This window comes from Oncorhynchus nerka, linkage group LG20 (genome assembly GCF_034236695.1).
Source record: "Oncorhynchus nerka isolate Pitt River linkage group LG20, Oner_Uvic_2.0, whole genome shotgun sequence".
Classification (NCBI taxonomy): Eukaryota; Metazoa; Chordata; class Actinopteri; order Salmoniformes; family Salmonidae; genus Oncorhynchus; species Oncorhynchus nerka.
Genome location: NC_088415.1, coordinates 36,497,828 through 36,519,612, shown reverse-complemented (window position 1 = coordinate 36,519,612; position 21,785 = coordinate 36,497,828). Strand labels below are relative to the sequence as shown.

The window sequence follows — 21,785 nt, the reverse complement described above, 5'->3', positions numbered from 1 at the left end:
CAAGAGAATGCCATTTTGTTGACCCGTCTGTGCACTGAAATGATACACATTTTCCCAATGATTGGATGATTTGAAGCGATTCATGGTTTACAACATTAACATCACTCATATGAAAGGATAGTTTTAAGTAGATAGCTCCCTCTACAGGTGAAATCAGGCAAAACCGGGTTCAGTGGAAACGACAAATGCTATCTCCCCCTGATTACAGGGCATAGGGAGGATTGTTGTGGTGACCTGGAGAAGCCGAAATGTAACATTGATGTGTTAATGGTTCTTTATATATAAACATACTAATTAATGGTTGTCTCGGAATGGAAATGTGGTTAGTTGTTTTTCTCTCATAGGACAGTTAAAAAATAAAATAAAAATATGATTTACATTACAGGAGGAGGAGGTTTTTGTCTCATAGACTACATGGTATTTATGGAGAGAAACGTAGTCATTCAGAAACAAGAATCTTGATCGAGCAACTTAAAAGATACATTTTGTAACTCTATCACACATGGTCTTTCCCTGGTAGTGAATCACTACAATGTTACATTGTTCATTAACTTTGCAATATTAAATGTATTGAAGACACCATCTGTATTGTAACCTTGTCTCGGTTGTCCTTAAAATGGACCAAAAATAGACCTTTAAAAGTTGTTAGTTATATTGACTTAATGATTTTGTGTTGCTCTTTAGCAAGAGTGTGTATTTAGAGACAATTTAAACAGTTGAAAGGGGATCGTTTTTGGGATAGTTGGGAGTGTAAGTGGGCTGTGTACTTCAAGAGTTGCTGTCAGTGGAGTATTTATTCGCTATAAAGTAATCCCAGACTGCATTCCTCTAATGGTTTATTGTGTGGTTGGAAACGGGTCCCAGTGGGCAGACGATGGTATAAAAACGGTATATGAATCTATAAAGTACAGAGTTCCAGGGAACATTATAAAACCGGGACCAACAGAATGGAAATGATGGACTAGGTTTAGAATAATCATCTAAATGGATTAACTTTACCTCAAAATTTAATTTAATTTTCTTGGATAGAGACCTGAAATAGTAAAGAAGTTCTTTACCATTTTCATCCCACGAGCTTACTGAAGAAATAAGGGAAACCGAGATATAGTACTTGAAAACAATATCTTAGAACGGATTTTCAAATGGAGTACATGCTGTTTCTTGTCTTGCTGACAACTGTGTCCTCCATTGCCTTAAACAGGGAGGAAATCATGGAAGCCATGGTAAGAATATACTGTATAGTAAATGACCAATAAGAACTGCTGCAATTAGTTATTTACTAAACAGCCTGGTTTGTGCTTTCGCCAACTCCTTTCTGTATTTGTTTTCATACCAAACATGTACGTACTAATACTGTTAATGATATGTCTGCCACATCTTAGGTTTATTTAAGGAACTATGGCTACCTACACATTCCACTGGACCGTAGTAAGAGCCAAATGTATCTGACTGAAGAAATCACAGAGGCACTGAGGTAACCACCAAGCATCACACTTTTGTTTTCTGCTTTAGGCTGCCCCTCAGCTAGCTTCCTCCTACCCTATACTTATTGTATGACTACACATGTGTCTCATTAACATTTATCTTACCCATTATAACTTTAGAACCTTCCAGAAGGCAACTAACTTGGCCATCTCAGGAACGTTCAATGAGGTCACATTAGAAATGATGAAACGACCTCGGTGTGGTATTGAGGACTCCTTCAATGACAAAACCCTCAAATATCGAGTCATGGGTGGGTCATTTTATTTATTCTCCGACTTCATTGTTATATTATCTTGACTTGATGAGGCAAACATGGCCACAATCAACTACGAGTAAAAACAAAGCCTTAATTTAAATGTTAAGGCTATACAACTATTTTCAACTAGTATATTTTACAAATGACTTTCCATAGGTTCTACTTGGCGAAAGAAAATTCTGACCTACCGCATCTATAACTACACCCCAGACTTGGGCCTGGCAAAAACACGTGCTGCCCTCAAGGCTGCGTTTAGGTACTGGAGAGAGGTGTCAACCCTGAGTTTCCAGGAGGTGCTGTTTCCAGGAAGAGCAGACATCAAGATCTCGTTTCATAAGAAGGATAGATCTTGTCCGGTGCCCTTCGATGGACCAGGTGAGAGTCAGAGTACAGCATAGTCACACTGCAGTTTGAATGTGTGAAAGAAGGCTTTTCAGATCTCAGTCTGATGTGGATTATCTACAGTACTAGTCAAAGGTTTGGACACACCTACTCATTCAAGAGTTTTTCTTTATTTTTACTATTTTCTACATAGTAGAATAATAGTGAAGACATCAAAACTATGAAATAACACATAGAATCATGTAGTAACCAAATTGTTAAAAAAAATATATATATTATATTTGAGATTCTTCAGATTAGCCACCCTTTTCCTTGATGACAGCTTTGCACGCTCTTGGCATTCTCTCAACCAGCTTCATGAGGTAGTCACCTGGAATGCATTTAAATTAACAGGTGAGCCTTGTTAAAAGTTCATTTGTGGAATTTATTTCGTCCTTCATCCGTGTGAGCCAATCAGTTGTGTTGTGACAAGGTAGGGGGGTATACAGAAGATGGCCATATTTGGGAAAATACATTATTATGGAAAGAACAGTCCATCATTACTCTTAAGACATGCAGTTCAGTCAATCAGGAAAATGTCAAGAACTTTGAAAGTTTCTTCAAGTGCAGTTGCAAAAACCATTAAGCGCTATGATGAAACTGGCTCTCATGAGGACCGTCACAGGAAAGGAAGATCCAGAGTTACCTCTGCTGCAGAGGATACGTTCATTAGAGTTACCAGCCTCAGAAATTGCAGCCCAAATAAATGCTTCACAGAGTTCAAGTAACAGACACATCTCAGCATCGACTGTTCAGAGGAGACTGCGTCAATCAGGCTTTCATGGTCGAATTGTTGCAAAGAAACCAGTACTAAAGGACACCAATAATAAGAAGAGACTTGCTTTGGCCCAAGAAACACGAGCAATTGACAATAGACCAGTGGAAATCTGTCCTTTGGTCTGATGAGTCCAAATTTGAGATTTTTGGTTCCAACTGCTGTGTCTTTGTGAGACACAGAGTAGGTGAACGTATGATCTCCACATGCATGCTTCTGACCGTGAAGCATGGAGGAAAAGGTGTGATGGTGTGGGTGTGCATTGCTGGTGACACTGTCTGTGATTTATTTAGAATTCAAGGCACACTTAACCAGCATGGCTACCACAGCATTCTGCAGCGATATGCCATCCCATATGGTTTGTGCCTAGTGGGACTATCATTTGTTTTTCAACAGGACAATGACCCAACACACCTCCAGGCTGTGTAAGGGCTATTTGACTGTTACGAATCCCTTTTGGCCCGACAGTCTAGGGGGGATGGTAATGAGACCCGTAACATAACTCATGCAAATTATTATGGTGACAAAGTAAAAGTGTGCACGAAATAACCACGACAACAGAAATCTACCGTCAAACTCTAGGTTTATTTATAAACACACGGTAATTGGGGGAGCAGGAAAAGGGGCTGAGCTGGACCCAAGGAAAGAAACAATAAGTATTCAAAAACACCCCTAAGCTAGACTAGCCTACTTTAACAACAGCTAACTAACTAACCAAAAATACAGTGGGTGGTCCGCCCAGTTCTAACTAGTGTATTTAACAAAGTTCACCTACGGGTAGTGTATGCCCATGGGCGACTTGTCTTGGTTTCCCCCTTTTCCCACCAGCAACAAACACCATAACCCAAAAACAATACTCACAGGTGATGACAAAGTGCTATGAGGTGCTTAAACAAAAGAGAGGTTAAGACACAAAGCGAGAGTGAAACACAGAGACCTACAGACATGGCATTTACAGAGAGATTGAGCTAGAGATTGAGCTAGAGATTGAGCTCTCGAACAAACAAATGATGGGGTTTTTAAACCATGGGGAAGGAACTGTGATAGGGTAGGAAATAGGAGGAGCTGTGTCTTCTGATTGAAGATTGATTGTTGACTGATTGGGGAGTGATGATTTTCACCTGTGAGGGGAGAAGGAGAGAAAAGAAACACACACAGGATACACACACACACAGGATAACTGTATCCGTAACACTCCCACCCTTAAAGAAGCAACCCTAAGGATTACAATGAATACTCACAACAATAACAAAGTCAACCTTGCCAAAACATACAACAATCATTACACACGAGACAAAGCATCTGCCGATACATTCTCGTCTCCTGTACACAACTCTTGGGACAAGAACTGTTCTTTAAGGATTTTCATTGGTCCTCTCACTGCGTGACCAAACACTAGTTCAGCCGGGCTGAAACCTAGGGACTCCTGCACAGTTTCACGAGCAGCAAACAAAACTAGAGGAACTCCCTCATCCCAATCTTTCTCAGATTCCAAACAATATTTACGTAGCATAGACTTCAGTGTCTGATGCCATCTTTCAAGTGCACCCTGAGACTCTGGGTGATAGGCGCTTGACACACGGTGCGTAATTGACAAGGATTTTAACACCTGCCTGAAGAGCTTGGATAGGAAATTGGTTCCTTGATCGCTTTGTACCACCCTAGGTAACCCGAATGTTGTGAAGAATTTTATTAAGGCTTTACTCACTACCGGGGCTGTAATCCTTCTCAGAGGAATGGCCTCGGGGTATCTTGTAGCCATACACATTATCGTTAACAAAAACTGGTTACCCGATTTTGTCTTTGGTAACGGTCCGACACAATCAACCACCACATGCTCGAATGGTTCACCTATGACAGGTATGGGACAAAGAGGAGCGGGAGGAATAACCTGATTTGGTTTTCCTGTTATCTGACATGTGTGGCATGTCCGACAGAACTGAGCCACATCTTGTTTTAAACCCGGCCAAAAGAAATGTCGAAGGATCCGATCATAAGTTTTTGTGATTCCTAAATGACCAGACCACTGGTGATCATGAGCAAGGGATAACACATTTTGTCGAAAGGCTGTAGGAATCACTATTTGGTAAACAGCATTCCAATCTCCATCCGCGTCAACATGGGATTTCCATTTACGCATGAGGAGATTACCATCAATGAAGTAAGCCACGTTCTTCTTCTTCACATCTTCCAATGAGACAACACTAGAAAAACATTTAGCAAGCTTGTTGTCAACCTTTTGGTTAGCAATCAGCTGCTCACGAGTGACTTGTAACTGTATTGCATCAGCAATAAGTTCAACGTTCTTTGATTCTTTCCTGGGCTGTTTGTCAGAGGTGATCAGCTTCTCAGAGGTATCACACAATCCATCTTCTTGATCAACCTCTTTGAACAGAACAGTGTTCGACAAATCTATCACGTCAGCCTCTTGTAGTGCCTGAGCACGAGTGACAGCACAAGCGGGGAACACATGTGGATAACTCTGTGCCAGCTCATTCGAGAGAGAGTGGTCACTTTTATCCAATACTTCCAATACGGGTACTACCTTTCCTCCGGCAATATCGTTACCAATTATAAAGGTCACACCTTTCACTGGCAACATAGGGCGTACCCCGACTCTGAATATTCCACTGATTAACTCAGAGTGTACTTTCACAAAGTGCAATGGCACTTGGACAAAACCCATTTCAATACCCTGCACTAACACACTGGAACCACAGTATGTATCGTCAGATAAGGGCAACACATCAGAAACACAGAGACCTACAGACATGGCATTTACAGAGAGATTGAGCTAGAGATTGAGCTAGAGATTGAGCTCTCGAACAAACAAATGATGGGGTTTTTAAACCATGGGGAAGGAACTGTGATAGGGTAGGAAATAGGAGGAGGTGTATCTTCTGATTGATGATTGATTGTTGACTGATTGGGGAGTGATGATTTTCACCTGTGAGGGGAGAAGGAGAGAAAAGAAACACACACAGGATACACACACACACAGGATAACTGTATCCGTAACATTGACCAAGAAGGAGAGTGATGGAGTGCTGCATCAGACAACCTGGCCTCCAAAATCACCCGACCTCAACCCAATTGAGATTGTTTGGGATGAGTTGGACTGCAGAGTGAAGGAAAAGCAGCCAACAAGAGCTCAGCATATGTGGGAACTCCTCCAAGACTGTTAGAAAAGCACTCCAGGTGAAACTGGTTGAGAGAATGCCAAGAGTGTTCAAAGCTGTCATTAAGGCAAAGGGTGGCTACTTTGAAGAATCTCATAAAATGTATTTAGATTTAACACTTTTTTGGTTACTACATGATTCCATATGTGTTATTTAATAGTTTTGATGTCTTCACTATTATTCCACAATGTAGAAAATAGTCCAAATAAAGAAAAACCCATGAATGAGTAGGTGTGTCCAAACCTTTAACTGGTTCTGTATATGCCTCTGAATGTGATAAACTCAGCAAAAAAAAGAAACGTCCTCACACTGTCAACTGCGTTTATTTTCAGCAAACTTAACATGTGTAAATATTTGTATGAACATAACAAGAGTCAACAACTAAGACGTACACTGAACAGATTCCACAGACATGTGACTAACAGAAATGGAATAATGTGTCCCTGAACAAAGGGGGGGTCAAAATGAAAAGTAACAGTCAGTATCTGATGTGGCCACCAGCTGCATAAAGTACTGCAGTGCATCTCCTCCTCACAGACTGCACCAGATTTGCCAGTTCTTGCTGTGAGATGTTACCCCACTCTTCCACCAAAGCACCTGCAAGTTCCCAAACATTTCTTTGGGGGAATGGCCCTAGCCCTCACCCTTCCGATCCAACAGGTCCCAGACATGCTCAATGGGATTGAGATCCGGGCTGTTCGCTGGCCATGGCAGAACAATGATATTCCTGTCTTGCAGGAAATCACGCACAGAACAAGCAGTATGGCTGGTTGCATTGTCATGCTGGAGGGTCATGTCAGGATGAGTCTGCAGGAAGGGTACCACATGAGGGAGGAGGATGTCTTCCTCCGGTGACACATCGCCCCAGACCATGACGGACCCTCCACCTCAATCGATCCCGCTCCAGAGTACAGGCCTCGGTGTAACGATCATTCCTTCAACGATAAATGCAAATCCGACCATCACCCCTGGTGAGACAAAACCGCGACTTGTCAGTGAAGAGCACTTTTAGCCAGTCCAGCGACGGTGGGTTTGTGCCCATAGGTGACGTTGTTGCCGGTGATGTCTGGTGAGGACCTGCCTTACAACAGGTCTACAAGCCCTCAGTCCAGCCTCTCTCAGCCTATCGTGGACTGTCTGAACACTGATGGAGGGATTGTGCGTTCCTGGTGTAACTCGGGGTGTTGTTGTTGCCATCCTGTACCTGTCTCGCAGGTGTTTATGTTCGGATGTACCGATCCTGTGCCGGTGTGTTGTTACACGTGGTCTACCACTGCGAGGACGATCAGCTGTCCGTCCTGTCTCCCTGTAGCGCTGTCTTAGGCGTCTCACAGTACGGACATTGCAATTCATTGCCCTGGCCACATTTGCAGTCCTCATGCCTCCTTGCAGCATACCTAAGGCACGTTCATGCAGATGAGCAGGGACCCTGGGCATCTTGCTATTGGTGTTTTTCAGAGTCTGTAGACAGGCCTCTTTAGTGTCCTAAGTTTTCACAACTGTGACCTTAATTTCCTACCGTCTGTAAGCTGTTAGTGTCTTAACGACTGTTCCACAGGTGTATTTTCATTAATTGTTTATGGTTAATTGAACAAGCATGGGAAAAGTGTTTAAACCCTTTACAATGAAGATTTGTGAAGTTATTTGGATTTTTATGAATTATCTTTGAAAGACAGGGTCCTGAAAAAGGGATGTTTTTTGTTTGTTGTTGCTGAGTTTATACACTGCTCAAAAAAATAAAGGGAACACTTAAACAACACAATGTAACTCCAAGTCAATCACACTTCTGTGACATCAAACTGTCCACTTAGGAAGCAACACTGATTGACAGTAAATTTCACATGCTGTTGTGCAAATGGAATAGACAACAGGTAGAAATTATAGGCACTTAGCAAGACACCCCCAATAAAGGAGTGGTTCTGCAGGTGGCGACCACAGACCACTTCTCAGTTCCTATGCTTCCTGGCTGATGTTTTGGTCACTTTTGAATGCTGGCGGTGCTTTCAGTCTGGTAGCATGAGACGGAGTCTACAACCCACACAAGTGGCTCAGGTAATGCAGCTCATCCAGGATGGCACATCAATGCGAGCTGTGGCAAGAAGGTTTGCTGTGTCTGTCAGCGTAGTGTCCAGAGCATGGAGGCGCTACCAGGAGACAGGCCAGTACATCAGGAGATGTGGAGGAGGCCGTAGGAGGGCAACAACCCAGCAGCAGGACCGCTACCTCCGCCTTTGTGCAAGGAGGAGCAGGAGGAGCACTGCCAGAGCCCTGCAAAATGACCTCCAACAGGCCACAAATGTGCATGTGTCTGCTCAAACGGTCAGAAACAGACTCCATGAGGGTGGTATGAGGGCCTGACGTCCACAGGTGGGGGTTGTGCTTACAGCCCAACACCTTGCAGGACGTTTGGCATTTGCCAGAGAACACCAAGATTGGCAAATTCGCCACTGGCGCCCTGTGCTCTTCACAGATGAAAGCAGGTTCACACTGAGCACATGTGACAGTCTGGAGACGACGTGGAGAACGTTCTGCTGCCTGCAACATCCTCCAGCATGACCGGTTTGGCGGTGGGTCAGTCATGGTGTGGGGAGGCATTTCTTTGGGGGGCCGTACAGCCCTCCATGTGCTCGTCAGAGGTAGCCTGACTGCCATTAGGTACCGAGATGAGATCCTCAGACCCTTGTGAGACCATATGCTGGTGCGGTTGCCCTGGGTTCCTCTTAATGCAAGACAATGCTAGATCTCATGTGGCTGGAGTGTGTCAGCAGTTCCTGCAAGAGGAAGGCATTGATGCTATGGACTGGCCTGCCCGTTCCCCAGACCTGAATCCAATTGGGCACATCTGGGACATCATGTCTCGCTCCATCCACCAACGCCACGTTGCACCACAGACTGTCCAGGAGTTGGCGGATGCTTTAGTCCAGGGCCGGGAGGAGATCCCTCAGGAGACCATCCGCCACCTCATCAGGAGCATGCCCAGGCGTTGTAGGCAGGTCATACAGGCACGTGGAGGCCACACACACTACTGAGCCTCATTTTGACTTGTTTTTTTAGGACATTACATCAAAGTTGGATCAGCCTGTAGTGTGGTTTTCCACTTTAATTTTGAGTGTGACTCCAAATCCAGACATCCATGGGTTGATAAATTTGATTTCCATTGATAATTTTTGTGTTATTTTGTTGTCAGCACATTCAACTATGTAAAGAAAAAACTATTTAATAAGAATATTTCATTCATTCAGATCTAGGATGTGTTATTTTAGTGTTCCCTTTATTTTTTTGAGCAGTGTATGTTTACCTTTCTGAAAACATCCTCTGTCATTAGGGGGAGTGCTTGCCCACGCAGATAACCCTGAATCGGGCATTGTGCATTTTGACGAAGATGAGCAGTGGACAGAGGGGACGACCTCTGGCCATAACCTGAGGATTGTAGCAGCCCATGAGATTGGTCACGCCCTTGGCCTGGGTCACTCTCAGAACCACAAGGCTCTGATGGGACCTGTCTACTCTGGTTACCGTGCCAACTTCAAACTACATCCTGATGACATTCATGGAATCCAAGCTCTGTATGGTGGGGGATGGATCATCATTTATTTTATTGAGTTAAGACAGACAGAGTATGTGTCATAGAATTACTCCATAGTCAGACTTTGATTTCCTGTGGATGTTGTGTGTAGAGGATAAAGACAGATTCAAAAAGCTATGTCCCGTAGAGAGTAGTGCTTGCAATGCCAGGGTTGGGGGTTTGATTCCCATTGGGGACCAGTACAAAAATGTTTGCACTCACTAATGTAAGTTGCTCTAGATAAGAGTGTCTGCTAAACGACAAAAAATGTTATGTGTTTGAAACATTTGTCTTTTCTGTTCTCCTTTAGGGAAGCCAGGCAATCGTCCAACACTATCCAGAAAGCCAAATGATTCGTCCCAAGAGGCAGGTTCACCACATCTTTGCAAGAGTGTCATAGATGCAATTATGTTAGGTAGGTATTGTAAAGATTTAGTCCCAATTTTAGCCGTACAAAAAACGATGTAAACTCTATATGAAACTGCAAATTATCAAAGCGCTTTCATTCAGATATACAGTATCTACATGTGTTTGTCTAATATTTATCGACCACCCAGGTCCTTTTCGCAAGACATATGTCTTCAGCGGTCAGTATGTTTGGACAGTGTCTGACACTACTGGCTACAACACACCCATCCTGATCTCTGTGCTGTGGAAGGATCTGCCAGGGAGCCTCAACGCAGCTGTGTACTCTCAGAGGACCAACAAGTCCTACTTCCTGAAAGGTAAATCTTCCACCCTGCATCACTCCCATATCAGTTTGTGCCGTCTTGCCAACCTCGTTGTCATTATTTACCAAACCTAGCATATGAGTCGGCAAGACATCACACACAGATCATGGACCAGTTTTCATGTGTCACTGTCATATTATTGCTTCAGGAGACAAAGTGTGGAGGTATACCAGATTCAAACTTGACGTTGGCTTTCCGAAACACTTGGCCAGCATTCCTTCTAATGTCGATTCAGCCTTGTACTTCAACCGGAACAACAAAGTGATCTTCTTCAAGGTAAGGAACAAACAAACAATGGTTTTGGCTAATGTGTGAACATGTAACATACGCTCGAGTCTAGACCGTTTCAGAATGAGTGGGACGACCAAATAATAGTTACACTTCATTCTATCCCAAAGGGTTCTCAGTATTGGCAGTGGGATGAAGCTGGGGCAACGGACTCCAGGACGTATCCCAAACCGATATCACATCTCTTCTCTGGGGTACCCTACAACCTGGATGCAGCCTTCACATGGACAAATGGCCATATATACATTTTCAAAGGGAACCAGTACTGGCGCATCAACAACAACCAAGTTGTGGATAAGGGCTACCCTCTCAGAACGAGTGAAAAATGGATGCAATGTGATAAATAGGCCATTAGAGGTCAGTGGTGTTTTATTTCAAACTCACCGTTATTCACCAAGTACATTTACACACACCTATAATCATTTGCCTTAGTGAGAAGGTGCTGCCAGTGATAGACAATATACAAACAGAATACAGACACTAGTCCACATAGACATCATACAGAACATACAATATCGGAACAGTAAACGGAAAACTCTGGTGCATAGGCTGATTACAGTGGAGATGTATCATTTACAGAGGGGATATATCTATAAGCAGAGCGAGGGATGCTGCCGTGGCAAATGTATACAGTGTTGTACATAGTGCAGATTAGTATTTGAGGTCATTGGCGACAAGGTGTAGTAATCTGTCCAATGCAAAGTCACTTAATCCCTATGAGCCCGATGGCCGGTTGATGAGGGCCACAGCATGGGGGAAGAAGCTGTTGAGACCGGACAATGCGCTGCAGTTTGCCCTGGCCCTTTCCTCTCCATTTCTAATGTAAGACGTCAGCCTCCAGAACCAAATTTTCACTCCAACACTATACGGTATGAAAGTCCCGCCTACTTCCTGGATCATGTCCCACCGCATTTGAATGGCCTTCAAGATTACATCGTCAAATTCATGAAAATGCAGTTGAAGTCGGAAGTTTACATACACCTTAGCCAAATAGATTTAAACTCAGTTTTTCACAATTCCTGACATTTAATCCTAGTAAAAATTCCCTGTCTTAGGTCAGTTAGGATCACCACTTTTATTTTAAGAATGTGAAATGTCAGAATAATAGTAGAGAGAATGATTTATTTCAGCTTTTATTTCTTTCATCACATTCCCAGTGGGTCAGAAGTTTGAATTTTGGCCCATTCCTCCTGACAGAGCTGGTGTAATCAAGTCAAGTTTCCTTGCTCACACACCCTTTGTCAGTTCTGCCTACACATTTTCTATAGGATGAGGTCAGGGCTTTGTGATGGCCACTCCAATACCTTGACTTTGTTGTTCTTTGTTGTTCCACAACTTTGGAAGTATGCTTGGGGTCATTGTCCTTTTGGAAGACCCATTTGTAACCAAGCTTTAACTTCCTGACTTCTTGAGCTGTTGCTTCTATATATCCACATCATTTTCCCTCCTCATGATGCCATCTATTTTGTGAAGTGCACCAATCCCACCTGCAGCAATGCACCCCCACAATATGATGCTGCCACCCCCGTGCTTCACGGTTGGGATGATGTTCTTCGGCTTGCAAGCCTCCCCTTTTTCCTCCAAACATAACGATGGCCATTATGGCCAAACAGTTCTAATTTTGTTTCATCAGACCAGAGGACATTTCTCCAAAAAGTATAATCTTTGTACCCATGTGCAGTTGCAAACCGTAGTCTGGCTTTTTTATGGTGGTTTTGGAGCAGTGGCTTCTTCCTTGCTGAGCGGCCTTTCAGGTTATGTCGATATAGGACTAGTTTTACTGTGGATATAGATATCAGTCTTCTCCAGCATCTTTCACAAGGTCCTTTGCTATTGTTCTGGGTTGGTTTGCACTTTTCTCACCAAAGTACGTTCATCTCTAGGAGACAGAACGCGTCTCCTTCCTGAGCGGTAATGACTGCTGCGTGGTCCCATGGTGTTTATACTTGTGTACTATTGTTTGTACAGATGAACGTGGTACCTTCAGGCGTTTGGAAATTGCTCCCAAGAATGACCCAGACTTGTGGAGGTCTACAAAATAAATTCTGAGGTCTTGGCTGATTTCTTTTGATTTTCCCATGATGTCAAGCAAAGAGGTACCGAGTTTGAAGGTAGGCCTTGAAATACATCAACAAGTACACCTCCAATTGACTCAAATTATGTTAATTAGCCTATCAGAAGCTTCTAAGACCATGGCATAATTTTCTGGAATTTTCCAAGCTGTTTAAAGGCACAGTCAACTTATTGTATGTAAACTTCTGACCCACTGGAATTGTGATCATTGAATTATAAGTTAAATAATCTTGTCTGTAAACAACTGTTGGAAAAATTACTTGTGTCATGCACAAAGTAGATGTCCTAACCGACTTCTCAAAACTATAGTCTGTTAACAATTAATTTGTGGGGTGGTTGAAAAACTAGTTTTTATGACTCCAACCTAAGTGTATGTAAACTTCCGACTTCAACTGTATGTACAATTATATTCATGGCTTAATTTACCTCTAGAAGTAAATTAATCCACGAATACGAGTATAATTTGACATTTATTTGAATTTACCGTCTTCATAAATGTTATGATATAATCTTTAAGGCCATTCAAAAACAGTGTGACACGATCCAGGAAGTAGGCAGGAGTTTCATACCGTATAGCCAAGCCAATGTATCACCTAACCCGCTAAGGTGAAATATAGTAACATTTAAGGATTTTATTTATTTTGATAACACGAGTTACAAAAATGTTTTGTGTGTGTAAAGTATGTAAATCCCTAAATGTATAATCCCCCCCTTGTAAACTGCATAAAACTAACAATGGATGTCTTCACAAAAATGTATATTAGCAAACTGACTAAAATAAAGCAATTTGATTTATTGGAAGAAGGATCAATGTGTTATATTACGATTGACTGTCTGATACCTTAAGACTGTCAATAATAAACAAAACAACAGATTGATTTAGTATTTTGAATTTTGTCTCAAGAATCATTCTGTCGTCTCAAAAAACAGTCTATGAATGGTCTGCTGGAGAGAGGTATAGGGCACCTAAGTGGAACTGGGAGGGGATGCCTAGTATTTGGTGGTCATCCCTCAGACCCTATAAACTAGGGAGGAGGCAGTCAGGGGCACCATGGAGCCTGTCTCAAAGTCAATCATGGTGTGGTTGACTGTGCTGTTGCTGTTGGTAGAGGAGCCTGTACCCATCTGGCGGTCACGAATGCTTTGGATGTAACTCTGGAAGGCAAAGTGGTAAGGAAAGAATGACATTGATTCTCTAGGTCTAGGATGATAGAAAATAATTGACACTGGTGACACACAATGATGTATATTAGCTAAGTGCATAAACATTTTGAAATAAGTGTTTTAATCAAGCTCATTCATGCCCATTAGGAGTGAAGAAACTCACTGGGGCCAGGACGTCCCCAGCATAGCGCTTTAGGATTGGAGGCTTGCGATGGCGGTAAGTGCCCTGCTGGGGTCGTCTCTGGGCATCTCTTCGTCTGATTCGCATCAGTTGGACCTGTCTTTGTCGGCCACTGACAGGTACTTGGGGATGTTCAATGTAAATTAGCATAGGACAGAAAAAGAGCGAATTATGTTGTAGTCAGTTTTCATGTTAAGTGTAACCTAAGTATCAAATGAAGTAGTGATGACCGAGGAAGAAAGCATTCCATATTTTTTATGAAATTGCCACTCACCTTCTGTGTGGGACACTCCTTTGGAAGTGAGCATCCATTGCACCAGCACCCCCATCAGACTGAATAGAGGACATACACCTGTTATAACCCAGCTGTACCAGCAGAGGGAACGAGGAGGAACCTGAGACAGGATGTCGTACGCATGGCCAGCCAGCAGCGACGTCTCTACGAAGAAGTCCACACACGCCATCACCACAGCGGCACCGACTGCAGCCGTGGAGAGCACAGTGAATAGTTTCTGCCACTGCAGTGTGAGAATGGCACAAAAGGTGCTCATGGCCAGGAGGGCACCGAGAGGCGCCCATAGGGGGGTAAGGCTGTAAAACTGTCCGACAACCAGCAGGTTGGCAAGGGTGAGCAGACTCCCCAGATGTAGGCCAGTAATGATGAACCCCACAGTCTGTACCAGCATAGTCACCAGGCCACAGAGCACAGCCACTCCCAGGAGGATGCCTGCTTTGGTCTCTGTAGTCAATTGGGTGTCCAGCACAGGCTCCTTATGGTACAACATGCAGACTAGTGCAGACCCAAACATGAAGCCGGACAGAAACATGACCATCTTAAAGCAGCGGTATCCTAAAGAAAGAGAGACAAGTGGAGGGATGTTAAGTAAGAAAAGATGGAGAAGGAAGCAAAGTGTACTTAAAGGGCAACTCCACCACTTTTTAACCTAATTTTCATTATCTCCAGCACAATACCATTGTCTACATATGTGAAAACAACGGATTTCAAAAAAGAAAAATGTAAAAAAGTGTTACACTATGACATCATCAAAAGCTAAAACATTTAGAAAACAGTGATTTTCAAACTGAGATTTGTGGTGATGTGGAGCAAGAAAATACCCTCCCTCTGGCTAGAAACTTGTTGCAGGTTTTGAAAATCACCGTTTTTTTTAAACGTTTAATGTCACAAAGATGCATTTTTTTAGGACCTTTTTGTCTTTTTAACCACAGATCATAGAAACGAGGCATTTCACATATGTACACACAGGTATGGTGCTGGAGATGAAGAATATGAGGTTAAAAAGTGGCGGAATTGTCCTTTAAGTGTACTAGGTTTGACTGAGTTGGGATTTATTCCTAAAAAGTCATTTGTAGACTTGATTTTGTCTTTGGTAAACTGTACAGTTTGCAGACTATTTGAGAGATATAGTTAACTTCACATGAGGCATAGTCTGCTTAAGACAATCTAAACGTGTCTATTATCAGACAACATTCACAGCGAGTACATCTGTTGGGTTTAATGGATTTGGACCAGGCTAGGAGGCTACCTGAATTATCCCAGGTGGCTGTTCTCCAACTCTCTCGCAGCGGAATGCAGCAGAACCAGGTGGCCCATCTGCCTATTTCTCCTAGCCTACCCTGGAAGTTATCCACTTTATACCCCGGGCTGGCCCAGCCCAGACACCTGGCCCTGCTGTGTTTACTGTAAGGTTACAGTATAGGTAGGGTATATCATCAATAGACTCAAAGTGAGCTGATGAAATAGTTTCACTTAGTATGATGGGGTTAAATGTCAACTGAAAGGTTCTGGCCTTTCTAGGGAGTTTTTCCTAGCCACCATGCTCCTACACCTGCATTGCTTGCTGTTTGGGGTTTTAGGCTGGGTTTCTATACAGCACTTTGAGATATCAGCTGATGTAAGAAGGGCTTTATAAATAAATTGGATTTGATTTGGACTGGGAATTAAATAATGATGCATCTACAGTGGAGCATTGGATTGTTTTGTGTTAATGCTGTAGTTAAATTGCAGATATGCCTATATGCATATCTTTAATGTGTATGTCTTGAGAGTACACATGTGCAAGTTCCAACTGTCCTCTATTACAGGCCAGGGACTTACCAAAAAAGCAGTAGATGAGGCCGAACAGAAAGCATACTGAGCAGACGATGGATGGGATGAGGTCATACTTCCTAGTGAACCCCAACTCACACGCATCCTCTTCAGCCACGCCATAGAGGATATATTGATCCTCTTCAACCTGCCTCTGCACTGCCCCATCAGTGACCAAGAGTGAGCTGGGGTTTGCCATCTTGGAGCAGTCGTTTAACAGGTTAGGATAAAGACTGTGCTTTTGTTTAGCAATTTAGGCCATCTGTGTAACTGTGTTGTTTCCCTGTCTTAATCTCACATGAGAGCATATTTCAACAGTCAACACCAAGCCAGGATATTGTCAGTATTCCATTGGGACAGGACTTTGCTTCATTCATTGAATTAAAGAATTTGACGAATGCTTAATTTTGGTAGAATGTAAGAGCTGAGGAAACAGGGAGTGTGTGAATCAGACCCTTTCCTGTTCTGCACCTGCAACAAGAGGAGAGGAGAGTCAAATACATCCAGAGAAAATGATTACCCCTTTAAACGGCAGATTATAAATGATCAAACTGGACATTACTCTATGTACCTAGTCTCCACATATACATCTAAGGTGTTGTCGAAATAATCTGCATAGAGACTGTAATCTCTGTACTACACAATCCTCTCCCCAGGAACCAGAAAAGGAAACTGAGATCCTCTCTGGGTCATGCATCTTTTTCTTGACCCTTTGTTAAAATGCAGGATGCAGCTGAGGAAACGAGGGGTGGATTGATGCCGACTGAGTCATTGAGCCTCTTTGTTTTGAAATATGTTATAAGTGCTCCAATCACAAAACAATGCTAAACAAACAAACACCCCAACAGTAGGACATATCGTTCCAAAACCTTAAAAGGGAATTGTGGGGGAAACTATGTAACACAATTTAGAATAATCTGGAAAAAGTTGAAAAAAGCTATATCCTCAGCATTCAAACCACATCCACCTTGGTGACCACATACTTACCTCTTCACCCAAGGAGAAATTGTGTTGCCTTAGTCTGACTAGCAACAGAGTATGCTCTACGTTGAATGACCTTATAAGCTTTCCAGGCAGATCCCCAGATAATTGAATTAGAGGCCTATTAGCAGAGTCTAGCTAGCCTCATGTCCTGCTACCTGCTACCTGTTTGTAAGTCACCAAGAAAACACTATCACTTTCTATGGCACCAATCAAGGGACCTTTGCTATTATAATATAACTTCATGTCAGGATGATAAACGCTTCATTTTTGATCATGAATAAAAACTGAACACTGAGCCATCTGCCAAAAAGAGACTTCCTGTGAAAATATATATTTATACAGTCAGACACATAAGCACCTCATTATCAGTTATCGACAAAGTAGTCATATTCAACAGGCATGACATGAGTGGTAAACCAAATTCCACTTGTTTGATCATTAATAGATAGGATCACATATTTGGATCTGACATTAGCAGACATATGCAGACCAGAGAGTATTTGAGGTCATGAGTTTACAAATACTTTTCTCATGAATCATTTTAAAAGTCTGAAAATAAGTAATCTTACCTGACATGCGGCATATCCAGAATTACAAACTGCGATGAGAAGAAATAGGACTGCTACTCATTTGACCCTTGGAGGAGTTACATTAGTTTGTTCTGTCTATGCTGCGTTGAGGACAACCTACTCGTGCGGTGCGTCCCTCTCAAATGTGGCCACTGGACCTCTGACAGCATCAGACATCAGTGCAAGAGAGTGACCGTCTGTGCCAAGCTTGTTCTATAGATCAGAGGTGAGGCAATATTGTTGTTGTCCACATGATGTCTCTACAGTCATACAGATTTACAATTTACAACAGAGGAAAGATTGGTTAAATCCATTGCCAGACAGGTTCCATCATGAGTCAGGCATGATGGAACCTGTCAGGGATGGAATATGGAAGTTTAAGTTCTGGAAAAAATGAGTGTTCCGGGAAAGAGGTGATATTCTGGATGCTATGAGTAAACAGCTCACCCATACTACAGAATAATGAAATGCACTCATGTAGTCTTGTATCTCAGTGTATATGCAAATGTTAAATAAATGGTTTGTCAGAACAGAAAAATTCACTCACAAGCTTGATAAATGAAATGGTGCTTCATGATGACGTTATCAACCACTGATGTTTATTTTTTAAGATTGTGCACATACACATTTTATTTATACGACTGACAGATTAGTTATGAAACTCACAGAATGTACAGAGGTATATTTACAGACACACAGTTTGCAGTAGCCACTGGATTGAGATTGGAGAAGGCTGAGAAAGCATGCCTCAGTCTATACCCAATTTGCCATTTACACATATATCCAGCAAAAGATCACAGTCAAAATGTCACAGTAACACTGCATGGGCACGAACACTATTAAGCCAAATATCATGTGAAAAAGAGCAGATTAAAAATGACAATGGGTTTACTCATACTGCCAGAGCACTGAGCTGCAATGATGTTGAAATCAGCAGTAAAATAGAGCTGTCATGCAGCCTTGGGTGGCAAATAAAGATGCTATACTAAATGTCCATCAGTCATGTACTGAGTATGTGTGTTGCTGTGTTTGAAATAAATCAATGGGGACAATTGTCCCACATCTCAAACAAGATAGGATAGAAGTCAAAAAATATGTATGTATTTTTATAAAATGTCCCCAAAATGTTGCATGATGAATCATGTTGCCGTTTTTATTTCAGAGAGTAATTTATGCAATATTTTTAATGCACTGTTCACTGAACCATTATTCTTGGTGACCGGATTGAATAATCAGAGCTGGCGAGATTGAATAAATAACCTAAAACATCTGACAAAGGGAGATGTACGTTCTAGGTTTGTAACAGAATAAGCATATACTAGAGCCAACCTTTCCCAATTGATAGTTAGAAAAGTTATGATTCTAGACACATCTTTAAAAGACGGCCTCTTGATGCTCCTTAAAGAGAACTGTGAAGGCTATCATGAAATGTATAAGACTCATCTATTTCCCCCAAAAGGAATGCACAGCATAAGGATATTGGGTTTAAAAGACAACCAAGGGAAGTCTCCTCAGAGGGTTGATACCGACACTGTGGAGATTAATCTGACTGAATAACTCTAACCTGCTGGCAAAGTGGGAATCACTGACTGTCCTTGTTGCACCACCTATATTTCACTACTCATCATAAATCACATGTAGTGAAACCCCATCATGGAGTTATATGAGGCTTATGGGGTATATAGAAAGCTGTCGTGACGTGACTATCATTAATCTGATGACTGTTATTTATTTTATCAACTAACTATGTTTAATTGTTACTTATGATTAAATGGATCATATGACAATTAACTCATTAGGAATTTGGGGCACCACGGAATAAGTTGTTTAACAAGTTACCATCTCCCAAATGAAACTCGAAGATACATCAATAAATGATACATCAATAACAGTCACTTATTAATAATCATTACCCCATCAGTCTCATTCTGAACCCCAGCCTTTCTGAATATTCAGTACTACACTAATTGATTTAATCATTTATTTACCAACTAACTAAATAATAACACCAAATATATATGCAAACACAGAATAATAATAACACAGAATACACATACACACCAGAACAGAGGCACGTTTTGCTCTTGATTGTAATCAGAGGTCTGATATAAATACTATGCATGCCAGACTCTCTTGGCTAAGAGTTGAGAGACAAGACTGCATCACTTCTTCTTTTTATAAGATACATTAATGTGTTGGAAATCCCAAATTGTTTACATAGTCAACTTACACACAGCTCTGGCACACACACTTATCCCACCAGACATGCCACCAGGGGTCTTTTCAAAGTCCCCAAATCCAGAACAAATTCAAGAAATCATACAGTATTATATAGAGCCTTTATTGCATGGAACTTCCTTCCGTCTCATATTGCTCAAATAAACAGCAAACCTGGTTTAACAAAAACAGATAAAGCAACACCTCACGGCACAACACCTCTCCCCTATTTGACCTAGATAGTTTGTGTGTATGCATTGATATGTAGGCTATATGTGCCTATGTTTTAATGTAGTTCTGTCCTTGAGCTGTTCTTGTCTTGATGTTCTGTATTATGTCATGTTGTGTTAAATTTCATGTTTGGTGTGGAACCCAGCAAGAGTAGCTGCTGCTTTTGCAACAGCTAATGGGAATCCTAATAAAATACCAAATACCAAATACATGAGATAAAAGAACCCTAGTGGATTGACAATATATGATGGCTGGTTATACATATGGAGAGGGAGGGGTAGGTAAAGAGAGGGAGAGACAAAGAGGGAACACTTGGATACATTCAGAACCTACGCTCAAAGGAATAGTAATACTTTGCACATGAACCTCCACTCATTCGGATAAGAAATGGAATGTATATATTTACGCTTAGATGTCTTTCTCTGTCATTTCTCTGTTGAAACCAATCGATCCGTCTATGGGGAGTGGCTCCATGTAAGGCTCTGGTTGTCCACCAGAGGTCACAATGTACTTCTTAGTTGTAGAGCTTCTCTGGTAGTGAAGTGTTTGTTTGAACAAGTACTTCAGATGCACCAACGGTTGTCTCAGATGGGAAGTCTTCCTTCCCCCCTCGTGTCTTTAGTCAAATTCTAGGACCACTTTTACATGCACAGCTCTAAACTGTAAATGTTCTGGTCTAGTCTTTATCTTTTTCACTCGTGTTGAGTGTTTCATAGTTTCTAACCATTTCAATTTGTAGCCACCGCTCCACGCTTCCTGATCTTTAACCATTCGTAACGTCCGGCTCACACCATCTGTCTGCATGGTCTCAATGGTTGATTATTCAGGGTTCAGCTCCCGACCACTTTACACGCCAGTAGTAACACGGCAATGTACTGGTCTGATGGTGATTATTCTTGATGATCCCCACGGATCCCCACGGACCATTCTTAACATTCCTATCTTACGAATATTGTTGCAAAGTTCATTCTCTTGGAGAAAAGGGTTTTGGCGGCAATAGTCTCTCTGTAACAAAAGGAGATTTATTTCCCAATACTGCAGTGAAAGAAAGAGTCGTCTGTTGCAAACTATTTATGACCAGGTGTTAAGAGTCATAAAACTGTCCCAACTCACCCCCTTTCCTCTCCTGTGAGGGGTGGTCTAGCTATCTGTCAGCCATTTGCAAAGCTGATCTGGCACCTTTGATCCTCACCAAAGAGAGAGAGTCATGACAAAGCTATGGTTTTGAGATTATGCTGACGCCACAATCTATGTGCTGACGAGGTAGTTGTTGTATTGTATTAGGATCCCCATTAGCTGTTGCAAAAGCAGCAGCTGCTCTTCCTGGAGTCCACACAAAATATCAAACACGACATAATACAGAACATCAATAGACAAGAACAGCTCAAGGACAGAACTACACTTAAGTATCAAAAGTCAAAGTAAAGTATAAACCATTTCAAATTCCTTATATTAAGCAAACCAGACTGCACAATTTAGATTTTATTTTTTAATGGGCGGATAGCTAGGGGCACACTCCAACACTCAGACATAATTTGCAAAGGAAGCATTTGTGTTTAGTGAGTCCGCCAGATCAGAGGCAGTAGGGATGACCAGAGA

The 21,785-nt window shown here is 42.1% G+C and overlaps 2 protein-coding genes across 2 annotated transcripts; one reads left to right on the top strand and one right to left on the bottom strand.

The window, feature by feature from the left end:
- The first annotated feature begins 483 nt into the window (after nt 1-483).
- On the top strand, nt 484-13,611 carry LOC115102412 (matrix metalloproteinase-19-like). Its single transcript, XM_029622338.2, has 9 exons — nt 484-1,223; nt 1,383-1,474; nt 1,605-1,735; nt 1,898-2,116; nt 9,402-9,647; nt 9,952-10,056; nt 10,199-10,366; nt 10,521-10,648; nt 10,771-13,611. Exons 1-9 carry the CDS (start codon nt 1,143-1,145, stop codon nt 11,005-11,007), a joined length of 1,407 nt encoding a protein of 468 aa, XP_029478198.1. The 5' UTR covers nt 484-1,142; the 3' UTR covers nt 11,008-13,611.
- On the bottom strand, nt 13,507-17,908 carry LOC115102411 (transmembrane protein 198-like). Its single transcript, XM_029622336.2, has 5 exons — nt 17,739-17,908; nt 16,195-16,656; nt 14,353-14,928; nt 14,061-14,200; nt 13,507-13,888 (listed from the first exon to the last, which is right to left on the bottom strand). Exons 2-5 carry the CDS (start codon nt 16,382-16,384, stop codon nt 13,745-13,747), a joined length of 1,050 nt encoding a protein of 349 aa, XP_029478196.1. The 5' UTR covers nt 16,385-16,656; nt 17,739-17,908; the 3' UTR covers nt 13,507-13,744.
- Between the last annotated feature and the right edge of the window lie 3,877 nt (nt 17,909-21,785).